The sequence below is a fragment of the Vicia villosa genome, linkage group LG7, assembly GCF_029867415.1.
Source record: "Vicia villosa cultivar HV-30 ecotype Madison, WI linkage group LG7, Vvil1.0, whole genome shotgun sequence".
NCBI classification, from domain to species: domain Eukaryota; kingdom Viridiplantae; phylum Streptophyta; class Magnoliopsida; order Fabales; family Fabaceae; genus Vicia; species Vicia villosa.
The window spans coordinates 105,275,980-105,289,545 of NC_081186.1; the positions used below are offsets into that span (position 1 = coordinate 105,275,980).

Consider the following 13,566-nt stretch of genomic DNA (forward strand, 5'->3'; position numbering starts at 1 on the left):
AAAAGCACAACTTTATCAATAAATCAAAAGTTCAAAATTATCTAAAATTTCCTCCAAATTGGATAAATGATCACAACTCAAAATTATAGACATTATGACACTTAATTCTACTTTATTAGTTTTTATTTTTATTTTATTTTGTTTCTATCTTAGAGTAACACAAGGTATTTTTCTGCAATATTTTACTTATAAGCTATCTTCCAACAGCCAATTCTTTTATCACCATTAACAATACACCAAACATCAAAAAGTCAGAACGAAACACAATAACAACAACAATTTACAGTTTGAAAGAACATTCAGATTCATTCAAAAGGAAACAAAGTATGATGTGTCACTCTTCTCTATGATCCACTGCAAGCAGCCATGAACAATAATATTCTTATTCATAACCATCAGCCCTGAAACTTATATAAAAATGTGTCTTATAGCGCTATAACATAGCGAAACTTAAACAAAGCACTGTAGCTCTCCAATATGGTATTTAGTAGAAAATGCTAAAATAGCGACTCTGTAGTACTGTTGTTGAGTAGCAAAACTTGAAAAAACTCGTTATTACCACAATCAAACTTATAATTAATCGAATATGAAAATAACCTAATTAAAATCCAGAAGAACACTAACAACCTTTTGGATAGCCTCATTTGTCACCCTTGGGGAAGACTTCCTTGAAGCCAAAGCGAAAGCATTAGAAGAATAGTAAGCCTGCAAAATAAAAACTAAAATAATATTAAATAATATTTCATAATTTATATTTAAAAAATATTTTCTCTCATTTCAAAGGGATTCAATAGAAAATAATTAGAAAAAAAACAATATTTGAAATGATTAGCTACTATTACAAAAAGAAAAGAAAGGTTGGTCTATGTATTGAATTCTATTAGATACAATTTGTAACTTCATAAGCAAAACTAATACTTCAGGTAAAGAATTACTAATGAGAAATCACGAATCTGAAATAGTATCGCATCTCCGGTTCAAATTTTTCTAAAGAACAACACATGGGACAGTGAAGTAATGATGCTAAATTTATTATTCATAATGAGTGACTTTAGCAATTAACTAAAAAAAGACAAATATATACTTTAACTATTAGATTAGTTTTCACTTTTATATTATCTTATTTCAAAAACCATTACTTCACTTTTTAATTTTTGAAGCAATAACGAGTTGATAACTCAACATAGTTAATTAATCTTCTAAAAGTTCAGCACAGAGGAAATTAAAGTAAAAGCAAAACAAAATGTGTTATTGACTAAGAATGACTAAAAACAACATAATCACATATAAGTAAAAGCAGGTGGAGTAAAACTAAGGAGGTTAAATATTTGTAAAATAAAATCAGTTTCAGTGGAAAGTAAAAAGTAACAAACATATTATTTCACATCCTAATCAAGATTCATGTCCTATGATAAAACTTGTGCCACCTGCATCATTTCACATACTGGTATGAGAAAGATAATAGAAGGACATTATAGTTATCAACCCAATTGGTTGCTCCAACAAACATAACGCCTTTTAACATATAATATATAATACAAAGTGATCCGTTCGCGCTACCACTAACCTTGTAGCTTAGAACCCATGTCAGTAGCTAAACACCTAGCAGTCCAATGAAGCATCAACCAAAGGATGGAAACTTATATGATCAACCACTCCAAGTCCAAGATGAGTTCCACTATGAACTCAAAATAACAGTATGAAATGCATCCTTAGCCATAGGTAACACATTATCAAAACGGCGGCGAACTCCATCATGCGAACATCTTTGTGGAGGTCATCCTTGGTTTTGCATAGGAACAGGCGCTCAAGACAGTCACTTCGCAGTAGAATAATTTGAAATACCAAGACATTCATTAATATGGTAAATATAATGATACATAACAATAGACCATAGTGGTATTTCATTCCAATAAGACAATAGGAGACAATATATGGTAAATATAATGATATACAACAACAGAATTTTGCCTAAGGCGGATATATCAATACCGTCGATGATTATTTTGCCTCCGGTAGGTTTCACCGTCAATGATTATGTAGAATTTTGTATGAATGGGTTGATTTTATCCTTGTAGTCTTCTTCATCAGTGGAATCATCAGCGGCATCCATCGCAGAAGTATAGAAATCCTTCATTGCAGTTGAAGAATATGTTGAACCATGTTTCTCATTAGAGGAAAACAATTCCATAAATCCTTGAGAATCCTTATGCATCATATAGCATTTGATTCTTGAAGTATTACCAAACCTGCACAAATGATAAAACAATAACCATAAGTTTACCAAATCTGCACAAATGATAAAACTATAACCATAAATAGCTCAAATAAGATAAACCAAACACAATACTAAGGTCTCAAAAAACACGCGGGTTGGATCAGATTCAATCGGTAATTTCGTGTCCAACCCTACCTGGTAATACATACAACAGTCAATATCTCTGAAAAATATTCATCATTAATCAAACATCTCAAATATTACAGATGCCAAAATATAGAAACATGATAAAGATTAAACTTACTTAGTAGTTGTGTCTAATCTAAGACCTTTGACGAAGTTCATGCCTTGCACTTCAAACTTCAAAGCACTACAAAATTGCTTGATGTCTCTTTATGCCTTGACACTCCAGTAATTCATTTGCTTCAAATGATTGCCCCTAAACCTGCATAAGTTATATAAACCACATCGGTACCATATTGAATTAACTTCAATTTGCATATATCCAAGTTTGAGTATTTAAATCTGATTTATTTATTTCACCAATTCAACATTCAGAATCTGAATCACAAAAAGTATTATATTATTTTTCTCTAATTTATTTATTTCAGGAAATCAACATTCTGAATTCCAAAAATTCTTATATTAAACAATATTATTGAAATAGAACGAAAGTAAAATTTATCAGAATCAGAATTGCTGAAAATTAAGAAAATAAAATAGAGTAAAATATAGAGAAAATTAAAATGATTAAAAATGATATTCATAATCCAAATCAAGCAGAATAATAGAATATAATATACCTTCACCACAACTGAGTTTGAAACACTTGAATCGAGTTTGAGTGCGCAAGAACTCAGGCAAAGTGGTTGATGGTTCAATGCTGGATAACTAAAACTTTTCACAATTGATAACCAAAATCAAACTGGTTTCTAAAACCCTATGCATCTTCTTTCATGTGTTTTGAGAATGTGTTTTGAGAATAAGAGGGATTGAACCCTATGTTAATGAGAGATGGAGAGAATGAATAAAATGAGGAGTGAAAGAGAGATTGCAATGAAAGATGAGAAGGGTTTCACTTTGTTTTCCATTTAACGGCGAATTTCGGTCGCGTTGGGTTTGAAGACCAGAGGGAGAAGAGAGATTGTTATTGTTGACGGAAAAGAGATAGAATAAGGGAGAGAATTGTGGTATGGTCATCTTGAAGCAGAAATCAAAAGAGAGAGAAGAGGGGCAAAGTTTTTGATGTGGGTGTGATTTGGAGAGGGAGAAGAGGTGAAACGGCTTGTTTCTTCCTCTTCCCCAAATCGATTTTGGTGAACGTGGTTTTGGTTGTTTTCAAGGCACAAAATCGATTTCTTAATGGTCCAAACAGTAAATACTTTGTGTATGAAGAGGAAAGGGAAGATGTTTCAGATTCTCAAAAGTGAATAATGATAACAAATAAATATAACTAAAAAAATAAAATGTTAAAATATAAAGAAGTAATAGAATTTACTATAAATAGAATGAGAAGAAATTGTGAGAATGCATAAGAGAGTGACACTTGGCAAATTTGCCAAAGAACTCATCTTGCTTTTTTATATTGTATGATAGACCAAAACAGTGATAACAGATAACAAAAGTGTAATAGCCGGAAGTAATGGAATAGATGCATATTGAAGATTGTGACTAACTTCTTACAATGAAAAATAGTACTAAGATGGAATGAAGACTAGCTCCTTACAAATTGGTAAATGAAGATACTAATATTCTCATAATAACAATGACTCTGACTGCTCAGCCACCAAACTGCTTCTTGAATGCCTCACACCATACGTCAGGTCTCCCTTTATTCTCTTCTGTGTGTGTTCACTGATTTCTTCAATCCCTTCCTCCACTCTCTTACTGCCCCCTGAGTAATTAGTTATTTTCCCTCCCAATTCCACCCCCACTTCATCATTCCTCCTTTCAATCCTTACCCCTTCCTCCCTATTTCCCTTTTTACCCCTCCACTCATACACATGCGTTAAAGGCGTATCACAAATTTTGTCCCAAGTTTCACCCGTTTGTTTCTGGCATTCTTCAACTACGAGGGGACATCCAATGATTTCTAGGGTCTGTAAGTTGGTTAGACTGGACATTCTATTGGGCAGTGATGCTAAATTGATGCAATCATGCATCTTCAGATGCTGAAGCGATGAGAGGTTGCAGATCCAATCAGGCAATACCTCTACCTCTTCACAATTATGAAAGCCAATTATTTGTAGAGAAGGAAGACACTCGGAGTTGTTCTCAAACCAAGTTTCTGTATCCCGGAATGTTTGAGATGAAAACCAATTAATATGAAGAAACTGGAGAGAAGTGAGATTTTTCATCCAATCACTCGGGATACTTTTCACATCCAGGCTCACTCCGTCAATATGCAAGGATTTGAGCATGGAAAGAGCAGGGAAGCCATTCAATGCTTCCTTGTTCAGTGTTGTTACCAATGTTTCCACACTACTATCATACAATTCCAATCCGATTTCAAGATTTGGAAAGGCAGGTATGCAAGTCAACTTCAAACATCCTATGATTGATAATTGAGACAAACGAGGAAAGGCAGGCAAGAAGAGATTTTGTGAAGAGTTAGTATTATTGAAATCATCTCCCATCTTCCTCCATCCCCTCAACTTGTAACAAAACTGCAAAGAGAGGCTCTTTAGAGATGGAAAGAACACTGAAGAAAAATCTTGTTCATAATATATGTACTCCAGTTCTTCAAGGAAACCTATATGAAGTGACTTAAGGAACGGGAGACGCTCCAATGGTGGGAGAAACTGGAGACTTCCACACAAAAAGAAAGATATTTCAACAATATTTGTCAGTGGAGAAAGCCACCTTGAAAAATTCATCCTCTTATGCTGCCAAATGCTCAGTTTTACAAATCCAAATGGTGTCTTATCTCTGGAGGCTTCCCAATCAGAGATGTGAAGGTGTCTCAAATTGATCAATTTTGATACAACCTTTGTAGAAAGCTCCACTTTTTCATTAGGTGTCAATGTTAGTGTTTGTAACAAAACAAGACTGCTCAAGGATTTGTAAAGACTTCCCAGTCCTCTACAATTTGACAAGTTAAGATATCTTAAATGTTTCATTTTTCCAATTGATCTAGAAGACTTGCTTAAAGAACAATTCGACAGCTTCAAGACACGCAACTGTTCGAATTTTGAAATGACTGACAATTCATCCTCATTCAATTCCTCATCGGAAGACAGCAAAATCAAAGTTCGCAACCTGCTTCCATCAAATGAGTCTAACAAATGAACTGCATTGGGTTCCAGCGATACATGCATGGCTCTTCGTACACGGCTTTTTATTACACTGTCCAAGTGACAACAGTCACTGCCAGCTGCTTGCATTGCAAGATCATGCATTAAATCATGCATTTTGAAACTAACTATATCACCATCTTCACCCACTTTTGCATCTTGGAAAAATGACCTCATCAAGAAAATCTTCACAAATTCTTCACCAGTGTCTTCCATGAGTTCCTTTTCATTTGAGCATTGAAGATAACCCTGTGCCATCCAAAGTTGAATCAATAGATCCTTCTCGATTTCCCAATCCTTAGGAAATAAAGAGCAATAAGAAAAACATTGTCTTAACCGAGGTGATAAACTTTGGTAACTCATTTTCAAGATTGGTAGTATGATGCTTTCTCTGTGTTCGGCTAATTCCGAAAACACTCCTTGTAAGACATCCATGCATTCCGTTTCTTCACTTTTACACTGTAATAGGCCGCCCAGTGTTCTAACTGCTAGTGGAAGTCCCATGCACTTTTCTGCTATTTGTTTACCAATTGATTCAAGTTTTTGATCCACTCCATTGGTTTCATTCCTAAATATCATTTTCTTTAAAATACTCCAAGATACATCTAGAGTCAAACCACTCAAAAAATAGAGGTCGCTTGCTTCCAGTCTCTCTGCCAGACTGCTATCACGAGTTGTCATTAAAACCTTACTATCTTCAGCACCGCACATCAAATAAGTTCTCAATTGAGTCCAGTTTTCATGATTAGAATACCAAATGCCATCCAAGACTAACAAATACCTTTCACCAGCTAAATTTTCATGAAGTTTATGTTGTATGTATTCAATGGATAACTTATCATCAATTTTGCAATCGATTAATGACTCCAACATTTTCTTCACAATAGTCTTGACATCAAAGTTACGAGATACACATACCCACATTTTTTTTTCAAAATGATTTTGCACTTCCACATCATTATATACGAACTGAGCAAGAGCTGTCTTGCCTATACCTCCCATACCAACAATAGCAATGGATGATATATTTCCACGTGGTTGCCTCAAGAGATTTATAATTTCCTTTTTATCATCTTCTCTTCCAACGATATCTGATTCTAACAAAAACAAAATAGATTTGTTCCTTAAGCTGTCAGTTTGCTTAATCACCGCAGCTTTTGGGCTTAAATTCAACTTAGCTATTTCTGCCGCCACATCATCAAACATTTTTTTTATTTTTTCAAATTTAGGAACCATTGTTCGGCGAAGATAAGTATGGTTCAAAGATAATGAACGAAATACCCGTGACATCTTTTTCTTATCACCTGCATTCACTTTGTATCTCATACCTTCAATAACAAACTCATCTAGTAAGTCATCTGCAAGATGAAGCACATCTTCGAGCCTTCTTTGCACAACATAATATTGTTCCTGTTTCTCCTGTGCATCAAGGAGCTCAAATCTTAAGCATTCAACAGAGCTCTTAAGTTTTTCCAACTCATCCATAACACCATAAATCTGTCCATGTTCATGAGAGGCTGCAGCTGCAGAAGCCAACCTATTAAAACAAAAAAAGATTAGTACATTTTGACCCTTCTCTTCTTTTCTCTTTTTTATACGAATGATAAAAATATTTCTATATGCTATACATGATAGGTATCATATTTATTTAAAAAAAGAAAATTTAGTCACATGTTAAAGAGGCTTTCAGCAATAGCATATAGCAAGGCTTAATGACTTTTAGTTATAACCTATATTTGAGTTTTTTGTTTTTACATGCAATTTTTCATATTTGCAGAAAGGGTCTTAGTGAAATAGAACTTTAAATAAAACATACCAAAAAATAAAGGCTAGATGAGATGAATTTTATTATTAAAAATGAAATGTTTTGATTCAAACAACCATTTCTCCTAAATCAATTTTAAAATAATACAATCAAATGCAAAACAATTTTTCTACCTTTTGTTGCCGTAAACATCATTCCCCAAAACCTCTATCTCATCAGCTTTCTCTGATTGATTCAGAATTTCCTGGTATCTTTTACTTGTTTCATCCTTTTTATAATCACAACTCCACAAACCAAACATAGGAACAACATCATTCATCGAACCGTCTTTCTCATCAGCAGAAACTTCCATAGTAATTGACCGGTCATATAATAGATAGACAGCTGCCTTCTTAACAATCAACCCATGCCCAAAAGCTACAAATATCTCCACATTGTCGCCAGGTCCTAGATTTGATGCTACGTTCTTCCAATCTTCATCGTTAGAGGACATTATTGTATCTCGCTTGTATGTATGAACGGTGAATTTAGTGTAGTTAATTATAATAACACTGGCGAGACATTCAGCAGCCATGTTTTCAGATGTTGATGAATAAACAACACATAAAGTTATTCCCTTCATGCAGAAATCACTATCCTCAGGCACTTGAAAATGTACGGAAGATCCTTCACTTGTATAGGCTAACCAAGAAGGATAATTGTCCCCCGGAAGGAAATATTCACCAGAATCATTGGTTGTTAATCCCTGTATCAAGAGCATATGCTAACTTAATTAAGTGCTTATACTATTCAAATGGACTTTTTGTAAATGTCAATCCCAATTCCAAAAGGCTAATATGTTTAAGAATATAAATGAGTACTGCATAAAGAAAACTATAAACTAGGAAGCTAGTCGAAAGAACTAATATGCCCTCGGGGATATCCTTTTTCCCATTAAAAAAATAAATATCCTTCAACTTGTAATGAGTATTTTATAATATAAAATAATACCACATATTAGAATATATTTAATATCATAGAATATCTTTGATATTACTATGTAGGGCATATTAGTTAATATTCTAGGATCAGTTTGTAATCTTAGAAACTATTTATAATTTATTAAAACAGAGTCGCAAATCCTATCATCGCCACTTCATCAATTTAGTGTCATGTATTCCAAATTTTGTCATGTCAAAAAAAGATTTAGGTGGCACCTCTCAAAACACACCTAACAATCTTTCTTCTCTATTGAACTTATTGAGTAACTCTCACCCATACAATCATGTTCTCATTTTTCTTCCAATATTTCTCCGTTACAAAATTAATAGATCTAATCAAAATGAGCGGTTTGTTAATTGACAGATTAATTATTTCCCCGTTGAGGTATCATTTTCTCAAAAACCTACATATTTTATTATATTTACAGCTTGGTATACTTCATAGATTTCTCATGTCTTTCCTGCTCAAAAATCATAGTTTAACAATAACAAATGTCATAGTATATCTTTGTACACAATTCCTCCTACAGATCTATGATCTTACTGCTCTATGTGAATGAAGTTTTATTTTATGAACAGTTGCAAACCAACAGGTAAATCAGAAACTTAGAGAATCCTACTATTTACTAATGGAAAAAGCTAACATGTGCCCCAAGGGCACAATATAATGAGATATTTATAGAATTATTTTCTTGGAACGCGTGCATTCAATGTATCGAAACTTTAAATATGACTTTATTGCATTTAATTACATTTTAATTTTTCTAATTATAGTATCCTTAACATGTGCCCTAAGGGTACATGTTAGCATGACCCGTTACTTATTTATTTTCTGCTATGTTTTCTCTTTAAGACATCAGAAGCTGTACAGTTGTTTGTCAGTAATGTAAAATACCTTGTTAGCTATGCTTTACTCCACATAATCAGTTCTAGCAAGTAAATCAATTCTTCCTAAACAGAAAATAGTAATGGTGTAGTAACATTCACTGTGGGTGGGTTCCTACTAATATTGAGAGTAAAGGAACAAGTGTACAGCAGACATTGACAGTTTCTGATCTAGTTACTGTGAGATAGTAGTTACATACAATAACACTAAAAAAAGGTTTTATAAGGGTGACAGCTAATCTAAATTATTGAGAAGACAAAACTGCTTAGAAGTAAAGCATTGAGGTATATATGCTACAGTATGTGGCGCTTTAGATTTAACATGTTATAATAGATAAAGGTTAGAAAAAGCCAAGAGGATAGGAAAGGAACCTGTGATATGCTCTTGCTAAGAGTATCGATAACCATGTGGAAACTTCCCATTCCAATCAAAAGTGATCTCAGGGAAAGATTTGAGATTTGTGGTGCATGTGATGTTTCCACTTCGGTAAATCTAACATCATATTGATCATCAAGAATTCTTCGTAACTCTTGAGTAAGTTGAATCTTTGAGCAGAATCGTACCCCTATTATTCTCAGTTGTAAAAGGTTGCTAACCGTTGGTGATAGAAAGCCCAAGTTATTTTTCTGTTCATCGATAGAAGCTAGATAATATGTAATGTTCCTAAATGGGGAAATATAGGGAAGAGACCTCATGGTTGGTGACATCCAAGACCAAATGAGAGAAGGAAGAACATCGCGTGAGAGTCCTTCATATCCAATTAGGGATATATAATCGATGTTCGATCTTGCTACTGAAAAGGGCACTTCTTTAACAGCTGTATTGTCTGCAATCAGCGTCACCAAGGATTCCATTTGCATTATGTCTTCTTCCAACTTGTCAAGCTTTGAACAACCCGAAAGGATGAGAGTTTCCAAAGATTTCAGTTGATACATCTTCTTTGGAAGATGGCTAAGGCTTGTACAGTCCTTCAAATTTATCAGAAGAATATTGTTGAGATCTCCAATGGATGGGTGTATTTTGGACAAAGATGGACAATCCTTCATTATGAGCTTTTCAAGATTTGGTATTTTTGAAAAGTCTGGGCCTCTTTTCAAGTATCTCGAATGACTAAGATTGAGAATTTTTAGATTCACAAGCACCTGATAGAAGATAAATGTTTAAAATAAAAATTAGAGAAAAATGGAAAATAAAATGGTGGCAACAATTATAATTAATTATAAACAACTTCTAGTTTCAAAATAAAATGTTAATACTACACCTGGGTTTTATTCCAAACTTTTTCAATATTGCTGTATTTTAAGTCGATAACAACTAGATTTCCTTGATAAAATTCATCAGGTATATAGTTCAAGGTAAATCCTCGCCAATGAAGCCATCTCAGTTCTTTAGAAAGGTTCCCATAATTTCCATTGAGGTCAACACCATCAAGTTGTAGAAGTCTGAGCTTCTTCATCTTCTTGAAAGAATTAGTATTGAAGCGAACTCTCATGGTACTTTCCGACTTCAAAACCAGTCCCTCTATAACTTCTGTTCCCTACATGTGAGGAAAACATTAAAATAAAAGGAACCCTTTTTTTTTTGCTAGAAGCAAAATGATGTATGAAACAATAGAATTGCAGCCTAAGCACACTTGTAAGGAACATAACAAGGCAAAACAGTTCAGTAACAAATAAAGAGTCATATGATCTTGATAAAGGTGATTAAAGTTCTTACAGAATTTGTGGTCAAAATATGATGTACATCCTCGTGAAACCACAATCGACTACGCTTCCCAGGCTCTTTAGCTGAACTTTCGCGGACAATTTCTCTTCCCATGTCTCTTATTAAGTCATGCATTCCAAGCTTGTTATTTTTCTCAATTTTTACAAGGTTCCGCTCTATGAGGACAGCTATCCCAACACCAGCATAAAATCCGCAGCCATTTAGTATTTCTGTAACATAGGATCTGTCCTTACCTATAAAGAAACAACATATATCAAGAAATATATCCTTTTGCATATCATCCATTAAAGCATCAAAGCTTAGTCTCATTTTCTGTTGCAGTTGATGATTGGGAATTCTTTCTAATTTTAAGAGCACATTTTTCCAATCTTCTTTTCTTCTCTCATATAAGTTAGAACCAAGGACTTCAAGAGCCAATGGTGATCCTCGGCAATAAGCAACTACATTCCTCGAGAGTTCCCTGAATTTTTCCTTTGGAATAGGCTGTCTAAAAGCATGCCAGCTGAAAAGCTCAAGGGACTCATCGTCCTCCAATTCCTTCATTGTGCAGACATAGTCCGCGTTAACGAGCTTAAGCAGGCCTGCATCTCTAGTAGTAACAATGAATACACTTCCTGGACCAAACAATCTAAAATTTGCACATAGCGCTTTTAGCTGTTCAAATGTGGTCACATCATCGAGTACAACGAGTACTTTAGTGCCACGAAGATCATTGATCATCATTTCCCCTGATTCAATGCTATCTATCATCATATTTTTGTTCTTGATATCCCAAAGTAATTGTTGTTGTAACTGAATAATCCCGTTATTTTCCTCACAAACTTCTCTAACATTTGCAATGAAACTTCTATTCATAAAATTCCAATGAATTTGATTATAGATGGATTTGGCCACAGTTGTTTTACCAGATCCACCCATTCCGCAGATCCCTATCAAGCAAACTTGGCCAGAATGATTTTCTATAATGTCAGTCACTTCTTCCACATAGGACTCCAGTCCAACTGGAAATGAGGCAATAAACAAAGATTCTCTTTGCAGCTTTCTCAAGACAGCCTCAACAATTTGCTGCACTAGTTCATCTTGATACCTTGGATTGTAATAATAACTATACAAGGTCAAAAATATGTTCCAGAAACAAGAAAAAACCCTAAGAAACTAAAAAGTGCTGATTTACGTTTACCTGTAATTGGGGACATGCCAACCAGACAAATTAGCAGCTTCGGTGAGTGCAGTGCTCCAATTTGACAACACATTTTCCATCTTTTCTTCTCCTTCTGAATGAAAGTATACTTCTTTTGCAGTATCCCTCAAAACTTGTCCAAAATCACCCCTCTGGCGACGAACATCGGAAGGGTTAACATCATAAAACACAGGGACAACAAATTGGCCAAGAATTTTGCGGCATTCCATAATTTTTTCCAGCTCGTTAAGACACCAGCTAGATTCTGCATAATTTTTGGAGAAGACAATGATAGATATACGAGCATCTTCTATTGCTCCCAGTAGTTCAGAATCCAGATCGGTTTCCTTGTGGAGGTGATAATCGATGTATGATTCGACTCCGGCTTTGGAGAGAGCAACATCGAGATCAGAAACGAAAGTTTTGCTAGTGTCTTCTCGTCTAAAATTGATAAACACATCGTGCATCAATCGGGAATTGGAGGATAAAGAAGATGGAGAAGGAGAAGAAGGAGGAGAAGAAAAAGAAGGAGAATCCATCAATTCCTTGAAATGAAGTCAACGCTGAGAAGAAAATGTACAGTAAAGAGTAACAGGTTTTTTCGGATTACAACACTCTTGAATTAATTTATATGTTATGGCATCTACTTTGGGAAGGAGTTAAGTGAGTAAGGGTGTGCTTGATAGAGATATTGGAGAGAGAAGTAATAAGAGAATTTTATTTCTCTTGCTTGGAATGCATAGAAGAAGTTGAGAAGAAACATGCATAGAAACACTATATTTACACTAAAGAGTAATGCTATTCTTACACCCATTTTTTACATCAATACTTACACCAAATATTATTCACCGTATTTATACGGTGAACAGTGTTTTTTTAAATATAATAATAATTTTTATAAAAAATATTTTTTACGGACGGCACTGTTAATGTATGAACGTACATTAACCAATTTCATTATTGCATTAACAAAGTTTTTATATTGCATTAACTAAATTTGGTGGCTACTAAAAATTATTTTTAATACCTGAATGTTGCATTAACCAACTTCATTACCGCATTAACCAAGTTTTTACACTGCATTAACCAAGTTTGGTGACTGGTAAAAATTATTTTTAATACCTGGATGTTGCATTAACCAACTTCATTAATGCATTAACCAAGTTTTTACACTGAATTAACCAAGTTTTTACACTGCATTAACCAAATTTGAGTAATGTCATTCTTACATCCATAAACAGTACTTTACAGTAGTTATCAAATTTGGTTAATGCAGAGTAAAAACTTGGTTAATGCAACATTCAGGTATTAAAAATAATTTTTAGCTGTCATCAAACTTGGTTAATGCAGTGTAAAAATTTAGTTAATGCAGTAATGAAGTTGGTTAATGCACGTCCGTACATAAATAGTGTCGTCCGTAATTTTAAAAATAAAAAATAAAAAGTATTATTTTATTTTAAAAAACACTGTTCACCATATAAATACGGTGAACAGTGTTTGGTGTAAGTATTGGTGTAAA

At 34.0% G+C, this 13,566-nt stretch overlaps 1 protein-coding gene across 3 annotated transcripts; it reads right to left on the reverse strand.

Moving 5' to 3' along the window:
• Window positions 1-308: 308 nt before the first annotated feature.
• LOC131616376 (uncharacterized) lies at window positions 309-12,777 on the reverse strand. 3 transcript variants are annotated; one of them, XM_058887691.1, is made up of 10 exons: window positions 12,048-12,777; window positions 10,859-11,954; window positions 10,404-10,679; window positions 9,514-10,284; window positions 7,450-8,021; window positions 3,022-7,048; window positions 2,523-2,663; window positions 1,993-2,249; window positions 1,568-1,819; window positions 309-705 (listed from the first exon to the last, which is right to left on the reverse strand). In XM_058887691.1, exons 1-6 carry the CDS (start codon window positions 12,584-12,586, stop codon window positions 3,973-3,975), a joined length of 6,330 nt encoding a protein of 2,109 aa, XP_058743674.1. In that variant the 5' UTR covers window positions 12,587-12,777; the 3' UTR covers window positions 309-705; window positions 1,568-1,819; window positions 1,993-2,249; window positions 2,523-2,663; window positions 3,022-3,972. The 3 variants fall into 3 exon arrangements, with proteins under 3 accessions (XP_058743674.1, XP_058743675.1, XP_058743672.1); XM_058887692.1 differs by adding an exon at window positions 2,351-2,413 and having other exon boundaries at window positions 1,568-2,249; XM_058887689.1 differs by having other exon boundaries at window positions 1,568-2,249.
• Window positions 12,778-13,566: the final 789 nt, after the last annotated feature.

Excerpts from the sequence above, each read along its gene's own strand:
- LOC131616376 (XM_058887691.1), bottom strand. The coding sequence starts at position 12,586 with ATGGATTCTCCTTCTTTTTCTTCTCCTCCTTCTTCTCCTTCTCCATCT. Across the intron at positions 10,680-10,858 it reads ATATTTTGACCACAAATTCT|GGAACAGAAGTTATAGAGGG; the intron begins GTAAGAACTTTA and ends CCTCACATGTAG. Across the intron at positions 8,022-9,513 it reads TTAGCAAGAGCATATCACAG|GGATTAACAACCAATGATTC; the intron begins GTTCCTTTCCTA and ends CTCTTGATACAG.